This window comes from Peromyscus eremicus, chromosome 17 (genome assembly GCF_949786415.1).
Source record: "Peromyscus eremicus chromosome 17, PerEre_H2_v1, whole genome shotgun sequence".
Taxonomy (NCBI): Eukaryota; Metazoa; Chordata; class Mammalia; order Rodentia; family Cricetidae; genus Peromyscus; species Peromyscus eremicus.
The window spans coordinates 11,412,857-11,437,310 of NC_081433.1; the positions used below are offsets into that span (position 1 = coordinate 11,412,857).

General features: G+C 39.1%; 1 protein-coding gene across 1 annotated transcript in view; it reads right to left on the reverse strand.

The window, feature by feature from the left end:
- Csmd1 (CUB and Sushi multiple domains 1) overlaps positions 1–24,454 on the reverse strand; it is a 1,274,530-nt gene that overhangs the window by 749,554 nt on the left and 500,522 nt on the right. The window contains 1 exon segment of the mRNA XM_059244994.1: positions 14,581–14,788. Coding sequence (XP_059100977.1) covers positions 14,581–14,788 — 208 coding nt within the window.

Below are 24,454 nucleotides of genomic sequence, written 5' to 3' on the forward strand. Positions count from 1 at the left end.
TACATTTCCTTATATCCTGACCCCACTTCAAAGTCAAAACACACAACTAGGAAACTCAAATGAAGTGAGCAGGCTCCTTGGCTCATGGAAAGGGCACTGCACTGACTTCACACCACCTTCCCATCATCCACTGCTCTGACACGGAGGAGGGAGTTTAGTCTGAAGAAAGGCTTGTACTTCACTCTCCTCAAGCTGAGAGTGTTGACATTTTCTAATATTTCTCATGCTCTAAGAGGACTGGGAAATCTTCCCAGAGTGTGGTTAACACACAGATCCCTGAGCACAGTCAGACATCTCCAGTCACAAATGTTGTTCATATGTTTGGGAACATGAATATGCAAGAACTTCTCTGTGAAAGGTGGCAACAAACTTTATTACAATATGGCCATCCACAGAGTGTAGCCAGTGGCCTTTCTGACTAGTCACAGCTCCAAGCACCTGCTTCCCTTCCTGCTCCTGTGGCTATCACACCCATCTGCTCACCGAAATATCCAAAGGTCCAGCAGCTCCTGATCTATGCAACTGCCAGGGGGCAGGGCCAGCTACATTTCTCCAAAGTCCCATTTTCCTTAAACCAGGAGAATTATGGATCACAGTGAATGTTGTATCAATATAAAAATAAATCTCCTTGTGTTTGAGTTTCGTTGCAGAGCTTGCCTTTAAAAAGGTCTGAGTGTGTTCTATTGCTCTGTCAACACAGTACATGCCTTCTTTCCAGTACATGGAGATTTCTTGACTTTCATATGTGGACTTTGCATTCTACACATAGCTAAGATTGCCCCTGCATTTTCCTGCTCTGCACTGTTCCACTCCCAGGTCCAGTGGCACCCTCTCTTTTAAGTTGGAGATTCTGTAGTGATCTCACTGGCAGTCTCCAGCTTTAAACTTTGCAGACATCTTTGCATCTGTGCTCCTGGCTTGCCACTTCATATTCACAGTTTGACAATGGCTGATGGCATGGTCCACTGGCCCTGCACACCTACCACTGGAGGAATTTCTGTTCTAAATTCTAATCTTTACCCAGAGAAGGCAAATATCATCAATCATGCTTTATTGGTAATCCAAATCATGGAGGAGTATGACCATTTAAACCACTTGGTCTAGCTTTGTAGGGGAGGAATATAATATTTAATCTTTACCCTTGTAGGACCAATTCTCTTTAGACATCTTGACTTTCCTCACAAACTAGAAGACAGACCAAGGGAATGGACTGATAAAGCAGAGATTAAACAACAACAAAAACAAAAACGGCTGGTCAGATTTGGATTACCTTCAGTATGACACAGAACATGACTGTGTTGGAGCTCAGCCCCTAGCCCTGTGGTGCAGCAGAGCCTTGGTGGATCAAAGGATGCCAAGTGATTATGACATCCTGTCCTAAAGAAATGCTTCCTGCTAAGACATGTTTGCACACTAATACCTTCCACTTGACCTTCAGAATTTCACTAGGCAGTCATATCAAGAGCCCTGTAAAGGCAGGAAGGGACTCTGCTCAACCTTGAACACCCATTCTTCAAAAGAGCTCAGAATTATTTGGATTTTGTCCCTCAGTTGTTGGCAGGGAAGGGTCCACTCACTGTGCATGTGGAAAGCTACTGGAATCTTTTTGCTTCCCCCTTTTCTCTGAGTCTACCTGGTAATATGCTCCACATTTGAGCTGGTTTATCTGAGGAGGAGATTGGAAAATCTAAATCTGAAAATTATTGATAGATCCCATCTGAATATTCAAGATTGATACCCCAGGAGCTTATTGTAGAGGCCACAGAATCTTGTTAGTGCTTTAATTCAATTTTGAAATAATACAAAACCCAAATGGGTATTTGCTTCTCGGGAAAACTTGAAGTTATGGGTAGTAATTAGTTACACTATTAGCTCTTTAATTATGTGCAGCCCACAGAGATGCACATCTCTCAGCCATTACATCCTTATCACCTATGTCAGTGGCTCTCAACCTGTGGGTCACAACCCCTTGGACAAGTCTCTATTCCCCAAAATATTTATGAATCATAACAGAAGCAAAATTACAATTATGAAGTAGCAATGAACATAATTTTATAGCTGGGGGGGTCACCACAACATGAGGAACTGTATTAAAGGGTCTCAGCCTTGGGAAGGTTGAGAGTCACTGCCCTAGATGCTGGCAAGACATGAATCTTAGGACCACTCGAATCCTGACACAATTTTCATGAGAGGCATATTCCTTGACGGGGATGTCACACTATACACACTATAGCTCTGGATCAATGCGTGCATCAAGCTCAGATCAATAGGCCTCAGGAAAAAAAAAAAAAACAAAACAAAACAATCCCTCCCCAAACTGCACTGTATATGTACATACATTTTCTGATAATTATTTCCTTAATAGTACAAGTTTATAGAATATTTACATTGATTTACATAGTCCAAGTAACACTGAGTATAGGGAGAGTTTACAGTAGGTTATATGCAATCCTTAATATATTTATATGAGGGAATTGGGCAGCTTGGGCTTGAATGTCTGCAGGGATTCTGGTAATGGGCACAGTTACTGTGGTTAATTATAAATTTTATTGACAGAATCCCCTAAATATATAAGGAACTGAATTTGTGTTCTAACTTTCAAAATCATGTTAATGTTTTTTTCACTTTCACAGACTATATTGATAAATACAAAATAAATATTTTAAAGGTTGAATGTAGAAGAACTGTGTGGAATTGAAAACATCTGAAGGCTGTGTGTGAAGCATAAGTGTCTAAAACTGTAGACAAATTAAACCAATTTTATAAAAATATTAAGCTTGAAAAAGATTGCTCTGCATTTAGGGCAGAAATCTGAACTCTGTCCATTAGTTTCTTGATGCAATAAACTCACACATCTAGTTACAGCTTATAGCTGGATGACAGCAATCTTCTTAAGGCAAGAGGCTGCAAACACTGTGTTCAGAGCTTTATAGATGTCCCCTAATAGCTCTGCTTAGCAGCCCTCCAGGTCACACCATGATGACTTGTAGGCTCCAGACAAGCACCTGGAACTTAAATAGCAAATCTGGAAAACCAAGGCTAGATCACAGTCTGAGGGAGCAGTCCATGCCCAGCAACTGTGCAACAGTGTCTGGAGAGAGGAACAAGGGAAGTAAGAAAGAGAGGTGGCCAGCTCTGTCTGTGTGGGCAAAGAAGGTCTCACTGTGCAGCAGACCCACTTTAGGCATTTGATTCAGAAAAAGCATTTTGTTCTGTTTTTCTCATTGGTGTAATTGGGTTTGGGAGAAGAATGACTTTAAAACATATTTAGGATGTAGTTCTTTTCTTCCCCACTTTTTATTGAAAACAGACTTTTTTCTCACATAATATATCCTGATTAATATATATATATAGTAATGTAATATATCCTGATTAATTAATTAATATAATATATTAATAATATATTAATGTAATGTAATATATCCTGATTACCCCTCCTTCTACTCCTCTTAGCTCTTCCCCACCTTCCCCTCTCATACAGATCGACCCACTTGGGGTCTCTCATTAGAAAACAAACAGATTTCTATGGGATAATAATATAGTAAAATATAATGAGATAAAACAAAAACTAAGGGGTATATTAGAGATGCCCAAGTGCCACCTATTCTGACAAAAATCTATATCTTTGTGAGATGACAATGTACTCCTAATAATAAGGGAAACATAAGGATTCCTAACAATGAGGAAAAATCAGAACAATATAGATATTTTCATTTAATGATATCAGAGCTGAGAAGTGCCAGTGTTCCAGGCTGCTGTTGCTCAAGGGACCTAACAAGCCTTGTGGCCTGAGCCCACAGGATGGAACCGGAGTGATAAATGAATATTATTGGAGGTATATATATTGCACAAATTACTTTAGTCTCCTAAGCAGTCCTCCATGAAATTGTGTGAACTTTTGTAAGATGAAAATTCGATATCCAAGGTTTAGAGAAAGAGTTTAAGTGATGATATCAAAACCTTCAAGAGTGACATCCCATCACTGAACACTGACTTGGGGAATGAAGATCATGGCTGGTACAACATACCCTGGGAGGACAGTGTGTTCCCTAATGGTGAATTGGCTCAACAATGCCAACTTAACTGAACTTGTTCTGTTGTTTGCTTGTTTCCAGAATAAGGGACCATATGCAAGGGAAAGAGAAGTGTGACCACCAAAATAGGTGTTTAGGTGTGTGTATATGCGTGTGTGTGTGTGTGTGTGTGTGTGTGTGTGTGTGTGTGTGTGTTAATCATTTGCTGAAAGTATCCAATATGTTGAAAGTAAAGAGGTATCTACCATAAATCCTGGTCTGGAAGCAATGGTGTGGATATAGCTGGTCTTTATCTAATCCACTAATGTAACACTTAAATGGTCAAGATCATAGAGAAACATCTGCTCACATTTAGCTGCTAAGTTTAAGATAACTTCAGCCATTCATGTTCTATTTTGGAAGATTTATACTAATATTATATGTGTGCATATGTATGTATGCATGCATGTAATGTATATGATGTATATGTGACACTTGTTAAAATTATTACACAGTTTTATAGTTGATCATATCAAGAAGAAGATATAAGGAGAAGTTCATGGAGATACCGCCTTAGAAAAATGGGGCTAAGCCTAAAGTCCTTTCCTGGTGATTCCTCTGGTGTCTACCAGGACCCAAAGCTACTGAGGGAATTTTTGGGTCCCATCAAAGCATAAGCATATGGCACTGACCTTCCTGACTTAAAGCTGGTAATGAGGTAAGACCCCGATATGTTTAAATGGGGAAAGATGCAGTTTGTCACTGCTCCTCTTCAAACATGTGTCACTGATCATGACGTATGGTTTCAACTTCTCTGGGTCCCACTTTTCTCACCCATGCCATGAGTGTGACAGCATCTGTAGGGGCTGTGGCCGACACAGCTTGCTCTGGCCTGGCCAGAAGTGCTCTGCCAATATGATCATTAGTATAACTTTTAGAAAAGTGTACTGCTCAAACAGCTTTTTAAAAAATACATACATTGGTTAGTAAGTGTAGAATAAAGACTGCAGTGATGCAGTGATACATTAACTATATTCTTAGATGAGTAGTTAATGTTTGATGTCATGGAAGAATTCACACACACACACAAATATGTGTGCATCTGTATAATATTTATTTTACTTGCTTCCATAAAAAACTAAGGTGCATATACACTGTCCAATATGTTTGTGGAGTAAAAGTTTCGCAATCAAAATTTTTTCCTTTAGATCTTTTGGGAGAAAATCTCTCTATGTGCCTCAGGCTGGCCTCAAACTCACTAGTTAGCCAAGGCTGGTTGCAAAAGAGTGATTCCCCTGTCTCAGAACACATGTGCTAAGACTAAAAATGTGCACCATACTGACCAGTCCTGAATTAAAATTTGTAATGAAAACTACAATAGAAACAACCTTATTTTTAGTGGGGGGCATGGATCCATGGCTTTTTGAGCTCCCAAGGAACCCTCAGTGATGCTACACTGTTCCCCAAATAGCCATGGCCAAATTGGTTCTACAAGGTCATAGAACCAAGAAATATAAATAACTTAGGTAGGTTTGAGGAGTCCAAATAAATAGAACTGAATCTCATGCAAGTCCCTAGATGGACTTCTGCATAGAAAACAGGCTAAGTACAACGGCTAGAAAATTCCAAGTAAGAGCTGCCCATTCATTAGCAGCCAGGTGTTAAGTGCAGACATTTTGGTTTGCAAAATTACTCTGTGGTTGTGTTATGTTATGCTATGCGATGGTTACTTATGATCATCAACTGGAAGGAATTTAGAACCAGCCATGAGACACACCTTTGGGAGTGTCTTCCAACACTTTCCAGGGATCTACCCTGAAGGTGGACAGCATGGTTACATGGTGTCTTTGAGTGAATAAAAACATGAGAAAGTGAATACAAGATTAACATCCCTTTCTCTGCTTGCTGACTGGCTTCCCACACCTCCACTGGAGGGAGAATTTCCCTCCTTGCAATTTCTTCCTTGCCGCCACGCCCTGCACTGCCAAACAAACCTTTCTTTCTTAAGTTTCTTTGTAAGTAATAGGAGACACTAGAGGAAACTAGGCTGAGAGCAGGCAGCACCTCACTTTGTAATCCCTTGTGACTTTTCTCTAGAATGAATTCAAAATAAACAGTTGCAACACTGTGGATAGGTGTGAGTGGCAAACCTCCCTGTGTTTGGGGCAGGTGAGGGGAAGGGTTCATTGTGGAGAATCTGCTGCTCATCTGAGCTCTGTAACCTTCCTCATTAGAAATTAAACATACACCAAGTCAATTATCAATTAAGTGACACATTGGATAAACATTGTAGGCATTAATTGACCCTTCAAGGGTTCTTTGAAGTTCACTGGGCTGCTCCAGTTTCCTTGAAGTCTTGTTTTGGCTTCAGCCAGCTACTGATTAGATTGATTTAATAGTGAAATTGTGCTGGGTTAATGGGAACAAAATAAAGTACATTTATACAGTGTGTTGTTTTTCCATGGAAGGCAATCACACCCAGGCCATGGCAGGAGAGGGTATTTGGTTAGTTACCTACTGGGCTTTCCTCTTACTGTACAAAATAACAAATTGGATCAGGGAGGTTCTGCCACACAAATTAGTGAGGATTGCTGGAGGGTGATTCCACAGTGTTTCCTCTGCATATCTCCTATGAAATTCTTCACCTCGACACCCCTCTAATCATTTTGCTAACTTTGTAAACACTGGCCAGCATGGGATGGCAGCATGGAGACAGATAACTGTGTAACCTTACAAAGAGACAACGGGGTTTGCAGGGAAATGAGACTGAGTCTCTGAGTGGGGACGTTGCCTGTAGCTAAGGCAGGGAGACCTGAGGGAAGGAAGGATGGTAGAAGGACTTCTGGCCCTGCCCAGGAAGACCTGCTAAGGCTGCTGGATTCTTCCTGCACAGCTTGAGGTGGAAACACTCAGCTTGGGGCAGGGCAAAGTCTCCATGCTTGTCCTTGCTCTTCCTTTACAGTTCTGTGCAGCTGTACACGTTCCCTGATGCATGAAGAAAGCACACATCCTCTCTCCAGTCCCTTACCAAGAAAATACAGTCCTCACTCTTCAACCCTTATGTCTGAAGTTAGAAACTGCAGCTGACTCACTCAGAAATAACATCAACTTTCATTCTTGGTATTTTTAGAGGCATAGAATACACCATCAAATCACTTCAGGAGGATAAAACCATAGACAGTTTTGCTGCTTTAAAAAAAATTTCTTGAAATTTTATTTGTATTAGATGTATTTATTTTATATGTATGGGTGTGTAGGTGCACCATGTATGCAGTACCCACAGACGTAAGAAGAGGGCATCAGCTCCCTTAGGGAGGAAGTTATAGATGCTTGTGATCCACCATGTGAGTGCTAAGAATTGAACCCAGGTTTTTTGTCAGAGCAACAGGTGTTCTTAACCACTGAGCCATCTCTCCAGCACAGTTTTAAAATTTATAATAAAACTATAACTAGAGCTTGTTGCAAAGTCAACCAGAAACAATAGCTCTGTTCTTAAGTGTCACTAAGAAGTCAACCTGACTATATGAAATCAATAATAATAATAATAAATTTACCCTATTTAGTATGCATACAGGTAGTGAGGTTTAAATCCCCAACACACCCTACATTTAATACATATACGAGTTTGGTAAATGAAATTCACTTCACTGAGGCTGCCTCTACTGTAGCCATGGCAACTTAGAGCAAAGACATTTTAGCGGAGTTGGTAATTTCACTCAAAATGTAATGAAAATAAAGCTAATCCCATTATTATTCTCAACAATTTTCCATGTAGTCCCCTCTTACCATGCCCTTGCTGTCTTTAAAAACAGATTATTGGAAAATTGCACATGTGTGCCCTCTCTGCACTCACAGCCATTAGCATGATCCTCCTGCCTCTGAGGCATAACCTTGTTTTGGAGAAGAGGCCAAGTTCATCCTCCTCCCTACTTTTCTTGCAATCCTGGGATGGATAAATCTTCTAAATATACCAATTTGGGCCATTAAACATTTCAGAGACTGTCACTAAAATTATAGTAAAATAATAGTCTTTTTAAAGATAAGCCAGATAATACACATTTGTATAAATCTTGAAAGCATGTTCCCAATTATTCTATTTTAAATTTGAAGTGTGTTCATGTGCGCTTGATGGTTATTTAAGAAAACCATCTTTTTTCTTTTCAGCCTCCACCGAAGAATATCAGCTTGATGTGAGTTCCATTTAAAGTAACACTCCATATGGACACGTCAAGATAATTCCCTCTGTAATTACAATAAGCACCGAATGTCACCAAAGTAAAGTAAATAAGAAAGCCCTTTGCCCTCTCTCCTTCGGTATACAATGGTACATGGTTCTTAAGTGGACCTGTCTCCTCAGCAGCCGCATCCTCTGCAAGGCACAGGAGGACTGTACAGCTGAGTAATGGTGAATCCCAGTCGGGACACTGATGCTTCCCAGTGCTGTGCAGGTGGAGGCTGAGGCTCAGTGATGAAACCATGGTGGACTCAGAACCGAACGTTGTGGGGCCCTGCTCTCTATTGTCCTTCCTTTTTTTTTTTTTTTTTTTTGGTTTTTCGAGACAGGGTTTCCCTGTGTAGCTTTGGAGCCTGTCCTAGAACTCACTCTGTAGCCCAGGCTAGCCTCGAACTCACAGAGATCTGCCTGCCTCTGCCTCCTAAGTGCTGGGATTAAAGGCGTGCGCCACTACTACCCGGCCTATTGTCCTTCTTATGCCCCAGTCTTTTGTTCATATAACAGATAATGTGCTAAGAGTCTGTGGTGGATTGAATAGGAATGGTCCCCATAGATTCATGTATTTGAATGCATAGACCATAGGGAATGGCACTATTAGGAGGTGTGGCCTTGTTGGAGGAAGTGTGTCACTGTGGAGGAGGACTTTTAGGTCTTACATGCTCAAGCTATAGAAGTCTCAGCTCCTTCTCCAACACCATGCCTGTCTGCAGCCGCCATCTTCTCGCCATGATGATAATGGACTAAATCTCTAAAACTGTAAGTCAGCCCCAGTTAAATTTTTCCTTTATCAGAGTTGTTGTGGTGATGATGTCTCTTCACAGCAATAAATCCCTAAGACAGAGTCCATAAGGACAAATTCATCCTGCAGGGCTCTTGCATTTCTGAAAAATGGGACCCCATGAGTAATCCTCATAATGAAGGGGTAGGATTGCAACTTCATACAGTCTATGCAAGCCACTCATGGGGACAGGCTGGGCCAATACACAGCACAGTTTATAGTTCAGGAGCTTGCAGGGACAAAGTCCCTCTAATCACTTTCCCTCCAACTTTCCTGGAAACTGTCTATAGGGATCTCAGGGTGCTGAAGAAAGTCTCCCCATCCTAGTCACAGAAATTGGGACTTTCTAAAGAGCTGGACAATTTCTACCCGAACAATGATGCTCTCCACTGTTGCTTGTTGCCCATGGGTTGTGGTAGCTGCACTGGGGAGTGGAGGGGAGTGGAGGGGAGTGGAGGAGAGTGGAGGAGAGTGGAGGAGGGAGGGACAGGAGAGGACAAGAAAGGGGCAGGGGAGGAGAAGAACCATCTGTGATGAAGGAAGGGAATAAAGAGCATAGGAGGGGAGGGGAAGAGGGAAGAGGAGAAGAGAAGAGGAGGGGAAGGGAGGAGAGGAGAGAAGAGCAAAAGTGAAGGGAAGAACAGATGAGGAAGGGAGAGGGCAGGGGACAAAGGGAACAAATTTACCTGTGATGAATAAAGAAATAAATAAAGATGAGTGGAAGAGAAGAGAGGGCTGGGGAATGATGGAAGAATATTCACTTGGGATGAATAAGGAAATGCAAGAACACTGGTCCCTGAGCAGAGCTGAATTGGGGCACTTTGTCCCCTCAGTGACACCCACACAGGAAGGAGCTGCTCCCCTTACTGGGGTCACTATCATTTCCCTGACAATTGCTTTGGCTCCCCTTTCTGGGGTTATGCCTTATCTCCCTGGCAACTGCCTCAGCTTCACTTCATATTTCTGTCACTCATGTTGACACCCGAAATCCCACACTTTCTCCTGTTCTTACATCAAATTTGTTTGGCAAAAGCCATCACTAAACTCTATAAACACTAAGTTCACCACTGTTTTCCAATCTCTCTCCCACCCTGACACCTAATAGCAAGGCCATCAGTCAACACCCAACATGTCCAGATTCCCACAAATTAAAGATAACCAAGCAATTTCTGAGACTCATTCACCACATATTTTCCATTCACTTTATGTAGTTCTAAAGTAGTTTTTCATTTTATATATATATATATATATATATATATATATATATATATATGTGTGTGTGTGTGTGTGTGTGTGTGTGTAATTAAAGTTAGAATTATTTGTATCACTGTTTGTAGAACAATGATTGGCAAAAATTAGGCATATGATTGATGTTTAATGACTGACTTTGTCTCTTATGAACTTACAAGGCAATTAAATGTGGCCCCCTAGGGCATGGTGCAAGGTCAAAGAGTGACTGGTAATGTCACTCAGGGTGGAATATAGGACAGTAGTGGATTTTCAGTCAGCATCTGTGTTCATAGCTTTGATTCTTAGCAATACAAGATACACAAGAATTCTAACAAGTACAAGAGGTTGAAGAAAAATGGCTAATTGTAGTTAGAATGTCTCTCAGTCCCACCTGGCCCTGAGATCCCACATATGCTTATAAAATACTCAGAGGCTTATATTAATTACAAATGGTATAGCCTATGGCTTCAGCTTCTGGCTAGCTAACTCTTTCATTTTAAATTAACCCATTCCTATTAATTTACATATTGCTACATGGCCATGGCATTACCAGTCTGCTGACATTCTGTTGCTCCTTTGGGGGCAGCTGGCATCTCTCCCAACTTCACCGTTCTTTTCTCTGTATCTCTGCTTGGATTTCCCACCTGGCTGTGAGCTTTCTTGCCACAGGCCAAAACAGCTTATAGTTAATATAAGCCTCTGGGTGATTATATTATAAGTGTCTGTGGGACTGTGGGACTGGGTGGGACTGAGAAACATTCTGGCTACATTTGGCCATCCAACATGGGATAAAAGTTTCCCTGTAAAACTTAGAGAACTTTAAAAGAAATTCTAAAACTGAACTAAAAATGACTTCCTAGTTCTCATGTTTGATGGGGACTGTGGTACAGAGACACTGTGGCATTCAAGCTTGAGCACAACATGGCAAATTCCAACCACAGCATGGCAGATTCCCACCATAGAACACAGAAGTGTCTCCAAGCCATGCAGCACACTGCTTGGTGAATTTACCTTTTGCAAGTATAGAAAGAAAAAGGTTTCTGGGCTACATGCTGCTTGATGGAGGTATAAACCTACTACTTCCCAGAGCTGGCAGTGAGCATGGCTCCCAGAACTGGCAGTTAATGTAACTTTGCCATGTTGGGAAACCGAATGGGGTGGAGTCAACATCCAAAGTTGTCGCGCAGCTTAAGTTAAGTTTTCTAGGTATATGTAGACATATTTCAATTAGGTACATTATCTTCAAACACTTCAAAGACCTACAGAATATGGCATTTAAAATGTTTTAAAAACTTAGACTTTTCTGGAAAATGAGATGCATCTGCCCCTGACAGTACCAAGTGCTTCAAAGAGGATGATGGATATTGAAGAAACTCCATATGGCAAAAGTTAGCCATTTGGGCAAGAAATTGCTCTTGCCTGGACTGCTTGATAATATTGTGTAAACTGAACATATGGGACCCATAGGAAAAAGACTGCTGAAATTTTCCAAAACAAGGCGAAATGGTCCTTTAGGTTTCTGCTTCACAGAGGACACAGGGAAAAGTGAATGAGAGACTCTAGGCCTATAGGTTGAAGATGGATGCCCCAACATTGCAGAGGAACTTTGGATTACTGTCCAGGCAGCCAGCTGTCTCCATCCTTTCCAGAATTGTGGAAGCTGCTTACAATGCACTTCCTGTTTACTTAGGTAATATTATATCACTCTGGGGTCTTTGATGGAGTTGAAGACTAGATAGTTACAATTATAGTTTTGCTTAATCATGATAAAAGATAAATTAGATATGAAACTTTAGACTTACAAATATAGGATAGATGATAAAATATTTTCTTTAATTTTGCCAAATACAAATAGAGTAGATATTGTAACTGTAATTCTTGCTGGATAACTACTTGTTATATGTAATTTTACTGTGTTAAAGTTAAAATTGTCCTGTTTGATTAGACAGAAAAGGAGAAGTGTTGTGGGATGTCTTTCTGTATGCCATGAATATGTGTTACTCAGATTGGTTGATAAATAAAGCTGTATGGCCAATGGCAAGGCAGAATAAGGTTAGGCGATACACTCAAAATGAAGAGAGAGGAAGAAAAGGGGAGAGAGATGGTTCAGTGGTTAAGAGCACTGGCTGATGTTCCAGAGGACTTGGGTTCAATTCCTAGGCCATCTGGTGCCTGATCATACCAGCATAAAATGGAAAAAAAAGGGAAGAAAGAAGAATACCCCTCACTCCTCTCATTTTTCTTCCTCTCTCTTCAGTTTGAATGTACCACCTTTTTCTACCTTGCCATTGGCCAAACAGCTTTATTTAACAATCAACCAGAGCAACATATATTCATTGTGTACAAAAAGACATCCCACAGCAGCTAATGTCAAAGTCTTTTCAAGGTTAAAAATCAAACAGTTCATGAGAATAGCTGTATAGTTTGTTTAAATCAGTGCACAGTAACAGGTTTCCCAAAGGCATTTTATACTTAGTCTAGGTTGATCCCCACACCATTCTTCCATCCAGCTGTCCCCTTGAAACTTTCCATGTAATCCTCTCCCCCATGTTCTTCCTTCTACTTTCTATCACATGTTATAATACCTTCCCAATATCTTTCTTAAAACCTTTTATTCCCATTATGCCCCCATTTCTAGTCTCCTGATCTCTGCATTTACATACATATTATATGTATTCATTTTATTGTTTTATGTATATGAGCATTTTGCCTGCATGGATGTCACACGTGTAGTACACACTGAGGCCAAAAGAGATTGTCATATCCCCTGAGACTGGAGTTACAGATAGTTGTGAGCTACCTATGTGTGTGCTGGGAAATGAACCCAGGCCCTCTGCAAGAGCAACTGGTGCTCTTGACTAATGATCCATTTCTCTAGGCCCTCATTCCAATATAAGCACATAAACGCGCGCGCACGCGCACACACACACACACAAACACACATATAAATGCAGAATTTGTCTTTTTTCTAAACCTGGGTCACCCTAGTGTATTTTTCCAGGTCTTTTCATTTTTCAAATTTCATTTTTCTTTACAGATGAATAAAATTTCACTGTGTTAATATACCATGATTCCATTATTCATTATTTATTCACTCAATATATGTTGATGGACATTCCTTTGTTGATTCCATTTCCTTTGTACTGCACATAGAGCCACAACAAACATGGATGTGAAAATTACTCTAGTAGGATGCAGTCTTCTGGGTGTATGCCCAGGAGTCATACGGCTGTGTTAGAAAGAAGTTCTATTTTTATCTTTACTTCTCTAATTGGAATAATATTTAACATAAGGGAAATAAGACTCAAGAGAAGAAAGTACTTATTCATTTGTGTGAACATGGAACTTCTGGGTTTTATAAAACAAAGTAAGATTCAATGCAATGTTAAGGATCCATGTAAAACAGGATCTTGTAACGGCGGTTTTCAAGTTTAGCATTATCATCCTTTCAACTTTGAACTGAAGTCACAATTGAAACCCATGGAAATATGTTAACATTTCCTTCACTGCCTGCACACCCATGGCCAATCTTTCCTGTGAATGTATATTCTCAAATTAATTCATGGTTCAAGACCCAAACTAGGCAACTGAAACAACTTTCAAGTCCTAGAATCATTTAAATAATTAAAGCAAAATGAAGTCCAACTAGCAACAGGTAGCTTAAAAACATAAAGCAGGAACCAATCCCTCTAATAGCCGTTCTTTAATTTTCCATGTTTTAAACTGTACTCAAAGAGACAAAATGGCTCTGCTGCAAGAAGCTCTGTGCCTCAGAACAATTGTAACTGATCAAACTGCAGACCTCAATCTCTTCTCTGGCACACGCCCAATAGCTGGCCTCCAGCTGGTCGGTCTTGGTCACACACCAGACTAGAGTCCATGCTCACTCTGTTTGGGGTGTATCCTCATAGGTGCTTCTGCTCTTGTGTCACCCTGTCCACAGAGTGGCAGGAACATGTGTTCCCATGGTCAAGTTCATCGCCACTTTGCAAGAAGAATGAAAATAAATCTCAAAGCGTAACAACATCTGCTCAAATGGAGTCAACGCTAGATAAAAGCCAAGGCCACAGGGTCTCCCTAAGCTCCTCCTGGGTAAATTTGATTGTAACACGAGAGAAGGAGAGGAAATCCAAGTACATACATCTCTTCTCCAGCTTCAAATGCCAGTACAGAGACATCTCAGACACTGAAACAAGTTACAGCAAAGTGTCAAGGGAAAAAATACTATACTCAAGTTGGCCAGTAACTATCCATGGACAGCAAGTGATTCTCTTTCTCTTAGAAGCAAAGACGCCTGAGAAGTCGTGTGACTTCTCCAAACTCACCATATGGATGGTGCTTCTGTTCCGCTGATCTCTAAAAAGTCGTATCCCTCCTCCAGCTGGAAGTCCGTAAAAACAAGAGCAATGGTATCCCCAGGTTCAGCCAGGATGGTCCACGTGCAGTCGGCATTGTTGTCATACTCTGAGGGGAAGTGAGGACTGGATATGGAACTGCTGGTTCCCCGGAGGGTTCCTCCGCAGGCTCCCTCAGCTGCAAGGGCAGAAACGAAAAAGCGACTCAGTTCTCAGAAATCTGTCACACATGAGCATGTTCACAAATGCTCCTATTGACCAGAGACAAATACTTTCTGAATTTTGAGTGGAGATAATTTAAAAAGGCCATTTCTAGGTGATTAATTTAGCTTCATAGTTGGTGTACAAAAAGCTAAAAGTTAAATTCCATTATCAACCCAATGTCATAGTGGGAAAATGAATAAAACTGACAAGAAAGTGGATTTAACACATAAATAAATACCTAAATATGCACTTAAATGCAATTAAGCTCTTCATAGGGTGATGCAAGAGAGAACTTTATATTTACTATTTACTGTGTATGGAACTGCACAGTATGATGACATGTGTAAATACTACTTAAAACTTTCATTTTTATTTATTTATTTATTTATTTTGGTTTTTCGAGACAGGGTTTTTCTGTGTAGCTTTGCGCCTTTCCTGGGACTCACTTGGTAGCCCAGGAACTTTCATTTTTATATATGAATACATCATACAAATAAATGATCATCAACAAACAACATAACTTTACTTAATATTTAGAATTTATTCTTCTCTGTGGTTTACCTATATGCTACCAAAATGAATTGCTTGAATGCAAATCCAGCTGTAAAAATAGCAATACTAGTTTTATTATTCTAAGTTCACCAAACACTGTTCACTACTGGAGCTAGAATCCAATGTCATAGTTGAAGGACTGAGATGTGTTCATTTAAATTCAACTTTTGAGATGCACATCCACATAATCATTCTAATTGTTTACAGTTTCTCAGAGTTTTAGAGGGAAAATTACTGGTATTGATCCTAACATTCTCTTATGGTGATCTACAAGCCACAATTTTACAACAGGAAACTCTGAAGTGGGCATATTTAAGAAGAGTCCAGCAGAAGTTAAACTGAAAATCTTCAGAATAAACTTTAATGGATTCTTCAGATAAAGACCTCAGTAACCATAGGTGATATGCAAGCTGTATGGGAAGACATTGCAGTACCATGCATATGGTATGCTTGTCTTCTGAAGCTCTACAGGGGCCCAGCATCCACCTGCGGCCCTCATGCATGATCTCCCACTGTTTAAAGCATTAACTATGTTCAGAGTGGAGCTGGTGTAGAGTGATGACTCCAGAGCTGTGTGCACACACTGTGGTAAGAGCATTTTATTATTTTAACATCCTATGAGAGCTGTTGTGGTGACAACTGGTAGCGTGTTACCCTCTGAAATGACCTCAAATTACAATCATGTTTCTTCTTTTCATGTGTGAAAAGAGTAGTAGCTTCTAAAGTCCCTGTGTGCCTACTACATGTTTCCCATGTCTAAGAACTCAAACTTGAATGAGCTATTTGTTCTTAGAATACCACTGAATGTCAGATCACAGAAGCCCTTTGGATACTGGACAAGAAGGCAATCATTGTGGCCTTCACTCATTCAATGGGCAGAAAAGAGGCATTGTTTTATGGCCACAGTGATGAAGAAAAATGCTATAAGCAAGACAAAAGATAGAAAATGAAACAGAGGAAGAAAATATAAAAGAAGCTGACAGAGATGAAAACATGCATCATTTTTTCTGAATCTGTACTTGTGATTGAATTTTACAAGCTAGATATTTCAAAATGAAGAGAAAATTTTAAAATCACTTATAATTTGACTAATGTTAGGCTAAACACATTCAAGTCTATTATAACCATTTTATTGTGTTTTATTCTTTTGAGACAGGGTGGCAATATGTAGTCTGAATTGACCCCAAATGTACTATGTAGCTTTAGCCAATTTCAAACTGTGCTACCAGTCTGTAACAGCACTTAATCTGGTGAATTGCAGAACTTTAGTATTCTGATTCATAACTATTTTGAGAATTTGACACAAGCCCACTGACATAAGTGTTTATGAGAAAAGTTTTCTATTATTCCCTTATCACATTTGCCAGAAGATGGACTTCTGATTGCTGGTATAAAGAAAAAAAAATCTATCAAATATGAAATGTTAAGAAGTTGTAAAATAGAATAAAAAGATCCAACAATTAATATTAAAAATTAATCAACTAAAAGACTTTACTGCAAAACATACAAAGCCTAAGATACCTGCTGTTTGAAATATGGAGACAAACATGAGGTTACAACATTTCAATTTATGAATAGTAGGCATTAGAAGATCAGAAATGGTAAGTATTGTTTTCTCAGTGTGATATGAGCATTTGGAGAATTTAAATTTGACAGTGTAGTCAAGCATTTGTTTAATTATAAAAATAATCCCCAAGATCAATAAATGAATATTGGGGAATGATATTCTTAAGATTTTGTTCTAATTAGAATTGGCAATCTATTTTACCTTAAATTTATGAGCAAAACAGATGAGACAAAGCAATAGTTCATGTTCCTTTTTTTTCAATCTACATGTATAAATGAGGATGTCACAATCTTTCATTTCCATTAAATGAAGCATGAAAGAAATTAGTAACAACTCCCAACTAATTTTCATGGAATGTATCATGATCTATATTTCCTGGATTGTTTTCATATCCCAAGAATATTCCTATGTTTTAAAAATCTATCAGGCCTTGACAGCCACTCTTCTAAGTCTCCTCTGACACACGTGTGTTAGGATGCTGTAATGTTATTCTCCATCATTCTGTAAGATCCAGGGCCATGACCAGCTACTAATCGTTCAGCACCAAGGACAGCTCCACACCACCATTCACTGATTTCTGCCTGAGTCATAGGAAAGCAGCTGAGAATAACCAGCCAGTGAAATCACAGTGAACACTTCCTGATTGGCTGCAACCGAATGCAGAAGCAGTCAAAACTCCACATGGTTCCCAAGCTACACATATAATTGTTCGTTTTGAACATGCCTGATAAAGAAGTAAATTAAATTCTAATACAGCACAGATGAAGTAGAGATTTTAAAAACTCTAGGTTTTAAATCTCAGCACCACTGGCATTTGGGGCCATGGGTATATTTGTTGTAAATGGCTGTCCTGTGCTTTTAGAAACCTCGCTATCATCCAAGGTTCTGATAAATAATGGTTGTGACAGGTCCCAGTTGTAATAAGTGATAATTCCAGCAGCATTCACAAAGTTTAATTCATGCCCTCACCAGTTCTGTTTGCAGACATAGACTTCCAGTTATGAGACATAACACCCTATTAAAATGGTTTAGTAACTTTGAGTCAAGAAGAGCTATGAGTTAGGGGATGTTTGACTTATTTATAGTTATTAAATCAGGGGTAATATTCATAGACTTTCCCAATGATCTGTTTACGTAAAGCAATTTGATTTGAGAAAATGCAATATTATTTGAAAACTGTCTCAGTTTGATCTATTTCACACAATTGTTTTCTGTAAAAAAAAAAATAAAAACTGTAAGTAAGAGAACTGAAAAAAGAGATGTAGCTATCCAATTTTTCTAAACTAAATTATCTTTTTTTTGCTTTAAAAAGACATAATGATCAGCACAGTTATCAGAGTCCTGTGGTGTATAGTCCTCACTAACTCTTCTCTAGCCCTGAGAAAAGCATGTGTGATAGAAAAAAAGTTAAATTCTTTAACAATGATAATTCAGGTAGAGATGTGTTTCTTGGCCGAAGTGTTCTCAAGAATTGTCTGGGCCTGTAACAGAAAACACAGCTCTATATTTAAATATGCTATGTTTTAGTAAACATTTTATGTATAGTTATTATAAGTGAGATACTACACATGAAGGATGATTATTTTACAAAGCTAAATCATTTTTGCCAATATTTAGATATATGTTAATTTATCAGAGGTTTCTTTCATCCCTTAAATGCTGATAAACAATAAAAACATCATCAACAATTTAGGGCTTTATTAATAATTTTGTTATATTTATAGTAATTTATACTTAGAATGTAGAAAATTTGGGAATCTAATAAATAAATCTTATTAAAACCCCATCCCTTCCTTTCTTACAAAAAAGAGCAACTTAGCATCAAAGTTTCTGGGATAATATTTTACTATGAAATTTATTATACAACAAATACTTCTTAAATGAATGAAGAGCATGAACATCAATTACTTAACTCAGTTTTTTAGAAACTGTCACCATAAGATTCCCATGTGGAAATGTGACAGCAGAGCCACAGGCATGGGCATGGCTCCCACACAAGCTTTCTACTGGGGAAATAACTTTTTTAAATCTATGTTGAATTCTTGCAAGATCTTTCATTTTAAGAAAAGGTTGACCACATAAAGTAAGTCTGAATGTGTCTGAGTTAATCCAGGCAGAAGGCAATATTTTTAACGAGAAATGAGCCCGACTCTATTTCTTTCTGTGAGTGGGAAATGACTCTGGGTGTCAACAAAGGACACAGATTTTTATTTTCCCTCTAGGAGTTTTGACCTTCTGAAAAGTCTTCTTCTCAATTTAAAATGTCCCTTGATTGGTATATATGTCTAGCTAAAATCTATTTTACACACACAGTTCAAAGCATCAAACAGAACATGATTTAGAAGCCTAAATTTGCCATGTTATAAGGTGGAATGCAGCCACATTTTACCATCATTGCATGTGTGTACCAAGAGTCTGTGATTCCTGAAACCAGTCCAGGACATCCTATGTCAGTGTTAACTTTATAAAATTAAATATTGGCAAGGGCCTGCACTGTCTCTCTCCTACTTAAAACATAAAGGATGCCTGCTATTGGATGGTGTGTTCTAGACATAACAGAGAAGCTGCAAGAATATGCGTGCCTAAACAAGACCTGCATAATGACATCACCAGTTGCCATGCAAAGCACATAGTGGAAATTTCATGAGACTCTACTCCTACATGAAGAGCTACAGTCAATCAATGCTGAGAGGATCTGTTTTCTTCAGTGATAAGTCCCCCAAGAGTTTATCCAATCCTAAATAGACTCTAAAAACATATATGATATCAGCATAAATTGAATGGGCTTAGCAGTTGGTTGATTAAAATACGTATGCATATGTGCAATAATAACAATAATGATTAAAGAAAATTTATGAACTTGGGAGTGAGTGGAGGTACCTGGGATGAGATGAAGGAGGAGATGGGGGAAAAGATATGAATATAATACTCATATATGAAATTCTTAAAAACTATGGCTCCACAGAACTTGAAGTCAGATTGCCTAGGCTTGAACTAAGGTGTACTACTTATTTGGTGGCTGTTTGGGGGAGTTTGTTACTTTCTCAGTGCTCCACTTTGGTTTACTATGCAATGGGAGCACCCTGTATCCATTCATGGCTTATTGTGAAGAAAAAATGATTAATAATGCTGAAGCATGCATTCCTGGTTAGGCAAATTCTAACTGCTCTTTGTGAACAGAGGCTTCTTCTATTTGTCTCAGTAAAGGTGGTCACATTACCAAGATTCCTTACAATGTGTTGAGCCTTGTGCTGACTGGTTTTCATGTCTACTTAACTCAAGCTAGGGTCAATTGGGAAGAAAGAATATTAATAGAAAAAAATGCCAATGTAGGATGCTACTCTGTAGAGTATTTACTTAATTAATGAGTGATGTGGGTGGGTCCAGCTCACTGTGGGTGGTGTCACCTCTGGGCTGGTGGTTCTGGATGCTATGAGAAAGTAGGCTGATCAAGCCACTAGGAACAAGCCAGTAAGCAGCACTTCTCCATGGATTCTTCATCAGCTCTTGACAATCAGTTCTTGCCTTGAGTTCCTGTCCAGCCTTCTCTTGGTGATGGACTAAAATGTGCAACTGTAAACTCAAGTGATAAATGAAGATTCCACATGCTAGTAATTTATGAGAAAAGCTGCCCATCCTCAGAGTGGAAGATGATGTCATCTTTGGATGGCACACGTTGAAGCCCTATCAAGGCTGTCTACTACCAACCTGTAAGGAGACATATCCACCTCTGTGGTTAACACTAGCATTTCTAGATCACTTTCATCTTTCCTCTATAGATCCACAGCTCTGGATCTCCTGTCACTGGAATACAATAGCTATTCTCTTTTGAGTATCTAGAAGTTCCACATGTGTCATTATTATTTCTGGAATACTTAAACTACTAGCTCAGTTCTGTATTTTCCAGATCCTGCATCCAAGAGATTTATCTCAATGCTTATTCCAGTGTTAACCCAGGTAATCTTTTGAACAATGAAGCCTCTTGGTTCATTCATTCATCTTTTAACTTCTTGGCCCCAGCTTATTCATTCACCATCATCTTCACCTTCTCCCTCCCTTTCTACAAAAGGTGATGACTTTCCATAGCTTCTATTTACCACATCACATGTTTTCAGTTCCCAGTCTCCATATCCCAAGATCATTCACTCAAGTATCTGAACATGATAAGTTACTGACCCCTAGGCCCCAGTGTACTTTGATCCTGGCACTGATGCACTTCCTGCCTTCAGCCCTCCATGCCCTCACCTCTCCTGTTCACTTGAAGATTACCTGGGCATTTGAATCATTCACTGTATTTCCTCCATTCTGTTGTCATCCAGAGCAATACTGGAAGATACATCATACTCAGGTCTGAAAGAAAGTCATGCTTACTACCATGTGGTTAAAAATAGTTGGAGAGGAGCTGGAGAGATATGAATACTGTGAATACTCATTATTTAAACTGTGTGGAGGGAGATCACTATCTGCGATATCCAGAGCAGAATCTGTCCCTGGTACCTGGGATGTTTGTGATAAATAAGGGTAGGTACTCAAGACATTCTGAGACTGGAGTCCACTGCCTCCTATGCTTTCTTCTCTCACTTTTCAGTGACCATAATACCAGCAATAAATCAAGTGGGTAACTAGAGCATGCCACAGGCCTAGTCCTTCCTGGAGGATGGAGAGAATATCCATGCAGTATAACTGATATGGGACTTGAGGCTCTCCAGGAAATTACCCATTCGAGTTACATTAATTAGGTGGAGTGATATTTAATCTTAAGGGTAAAGTTCTTGCTATTAAATGCCCCATATCACTGTAGGTCATGGTGAATGGAATATGTTTAGGCATGTATTTATTTTATGATCAGACACATGGGGCTTCATGGCTTGTTTGAGACATAGCGTGGTCTGTACCCAGAAAATAATAATTGAAAAATGTGAAAAAGAAATGCATAAAACTGAAAATAACTGCAATGAGCATTTTTATTATCATCTAAGCATGTTGTAAGATTGTATTTTCTCTATGTGTGTTCCTATGAATTCTCACATGTACCTGGAATTCAGAGATCAAGTTTAAGTCATTCTTCAGGTGGTATCCACTCTGATATTTGAGACAACTCCTCTCACTGGTGTGGTATTTCCTCAGCCATCTAGGTTGCTGGCCTGTGAGCCTGAGAGATCTGCCAGTCACCATCTCCCCAGGACTAGGATTACAATGTTGCATTACCTGGCTTGTCATGTGGATTCTGCAATAAAATTCATCTTCTTACACTTTACTGAACCCTCTCCTCAGCCCCACAAAACAAGATGCAATGAAACAGAATGAGTGGTATGCTTCAATGTATCCTGCAGCAGATTCAACATGTCAACCTTGGAGACAAGGTTTAGTATAATTTTATATTGAGAGATAGCTCCCATACTCCTTTCCATACATTTTCTCCAGTTTCAGTAAGAATTATATTGGCATATATTGTTCACTATGCAAAACATGCATAAAATGAAATTGTCAAAAGCCATAGTCTTAATTTAAAGCTAAACTTTTGAGATGAAGTGTGTCCCATGCAGTCTTCCTCTGGAACACCCACTTCTGACAGGACAGATCATTTTGGTGCATTTTGCAGCAGGACTCTGTAATACAAGTGACCAGCACAGCTGTTTTCAGAGCATCACAGGGTGCATGGGCTCCATGAAGCAGGACAGGTCTGCCATGCTCTTCTCCTGCTCCATTGTCTCAGTTCTCTTTGCCCCTTTATCTTCGTTAGTGGAACATCTGCAGTTAGATGTCTTGACTGACAGTTCATACATCATTGGCAAGTGATACATGTCACCATAGCCACTTGGTACAAGGTTTATAAGTTAAAGGTATCTTCTCTATAAACTATTTTAATTGAAGCTGAGCATGCACTGTGGAATATTAGTTTAAGAGGTGTTACATTCATTTATGCTAAGGAATATTTGTTTAGTGATGCAAAGATGTGTTGCATTCTTTTATGTTGAATTTGTTTAACTCTGTAGAGCTGTGTTACTTTGCCTGCCTAAACCACCTGATTGGTCTAATAAAGAGTTGTATGGCCAATAGCTAGGCAGGAGAGAAATAGGTGGGGCTGGTAGGCAGCAAGAATAAATAGGAAGAGAGATCTAGTGATTAAAAGGAGGAGAAAGAAAATAAGAAGAGGAAGTCACCAGGGGCCAGCCATCCAATCATATAGTCAGCCACAGAGTAAGAAGAAAAGAAAGATATATAGAACAAATAAAGGTAAAAAGGTTAAAAAAAAGCCCAGAGGCAAAACATAGTTAAAGAGAACAGGATAATTTAAGTTGGAAAAGCTGGCTAGAAACAAGCCAAGCTAAGACCAGGCATTAATAAGTAAGAACAAGTCTCTGGGTATTTATTTGGCAAGCAGTCAAAGAGAAAAAAAAAAGAACAATTACAGGCATGCATTATTTAGCAGATTTGATCAAGGCACCTTGATAATATTTCTGGTCTTTATTTAATGGTATTTTTCTCTCTGAGAAAGAAAAGCTTCTAAGAGTCTACACTCTCCTTAAATGGATCGAGTAAGTCACCTCCAAAATACCAAAACAGCTGCTCTGTTCTGTACTCCCTAAAACTGTTTTTAGCAGTGACATTATGTTTTGGCACATTTGTGTACATATTTATCTTAAATACACATATTTAAACAAACAGAAATGAGGATAGTCCTTCATTGAATAAGCAGAGCATTCCTACCAATGATCTGTTTTGGTGATTTACAGATCATGCTTCCAAAAAAAACAGACAAGCAATCACCAAATGAAATTTCCTTCTTTTACTTATGCCAGAGAAGTTGAGTGTAGAGGAAAATTACAAAAACTAGGAATTCAGAACTGGCCTTAACCTCATCTTTGTTGAGTTTTAGACACAATGCTGACACATCAGACATTGGGTTCATCATTACAAATTCTATATCATGAACATGAGACTTGACTGTCCTTGTTGACTGTGGGTATTCTCTGGCTCAGAAATAGAATGAGCCTGGTCCCCCATTTGAGTCACCTCTAAGACATGCATACATGTCTCTTTCAATCTCTATGTTTACATTTATCCTGTTGGTTTAATTACTCTCGATTGTTCTGACTTTTATACAATGCCTACATTTGTTATCTCCATAATGACTTTGTTTTGTTTTTCTTTTTCAGTAATTCACAAATATCAGAGAAGTTTTTCAAGTCAGTTGTGATGGCTCAAACCAGAAATTTAGAAATAGGAGTGGGTATTAGTATGAATTCAAGGCCAGCCTGGGTCATTTAGAGAGACTCTGTCTCAATAAATCAACTAATCAATCAATCAAAATTGGCTTCATACCAGGAATGTAAGGATGAATCAACTTATACTAATAAATAAACAAATACAAAACAATGAATTAAAAGAGTCATGGACAGAAAGTGCACAGCCATTTCAAGAGGTGAGAAGTTTTTGATAAATTTCAACATCCCTGCATGATAAAATCCCTAAAGAAACTAGAAACAGAAAGATTATATTTCAATATTTCAATATCAC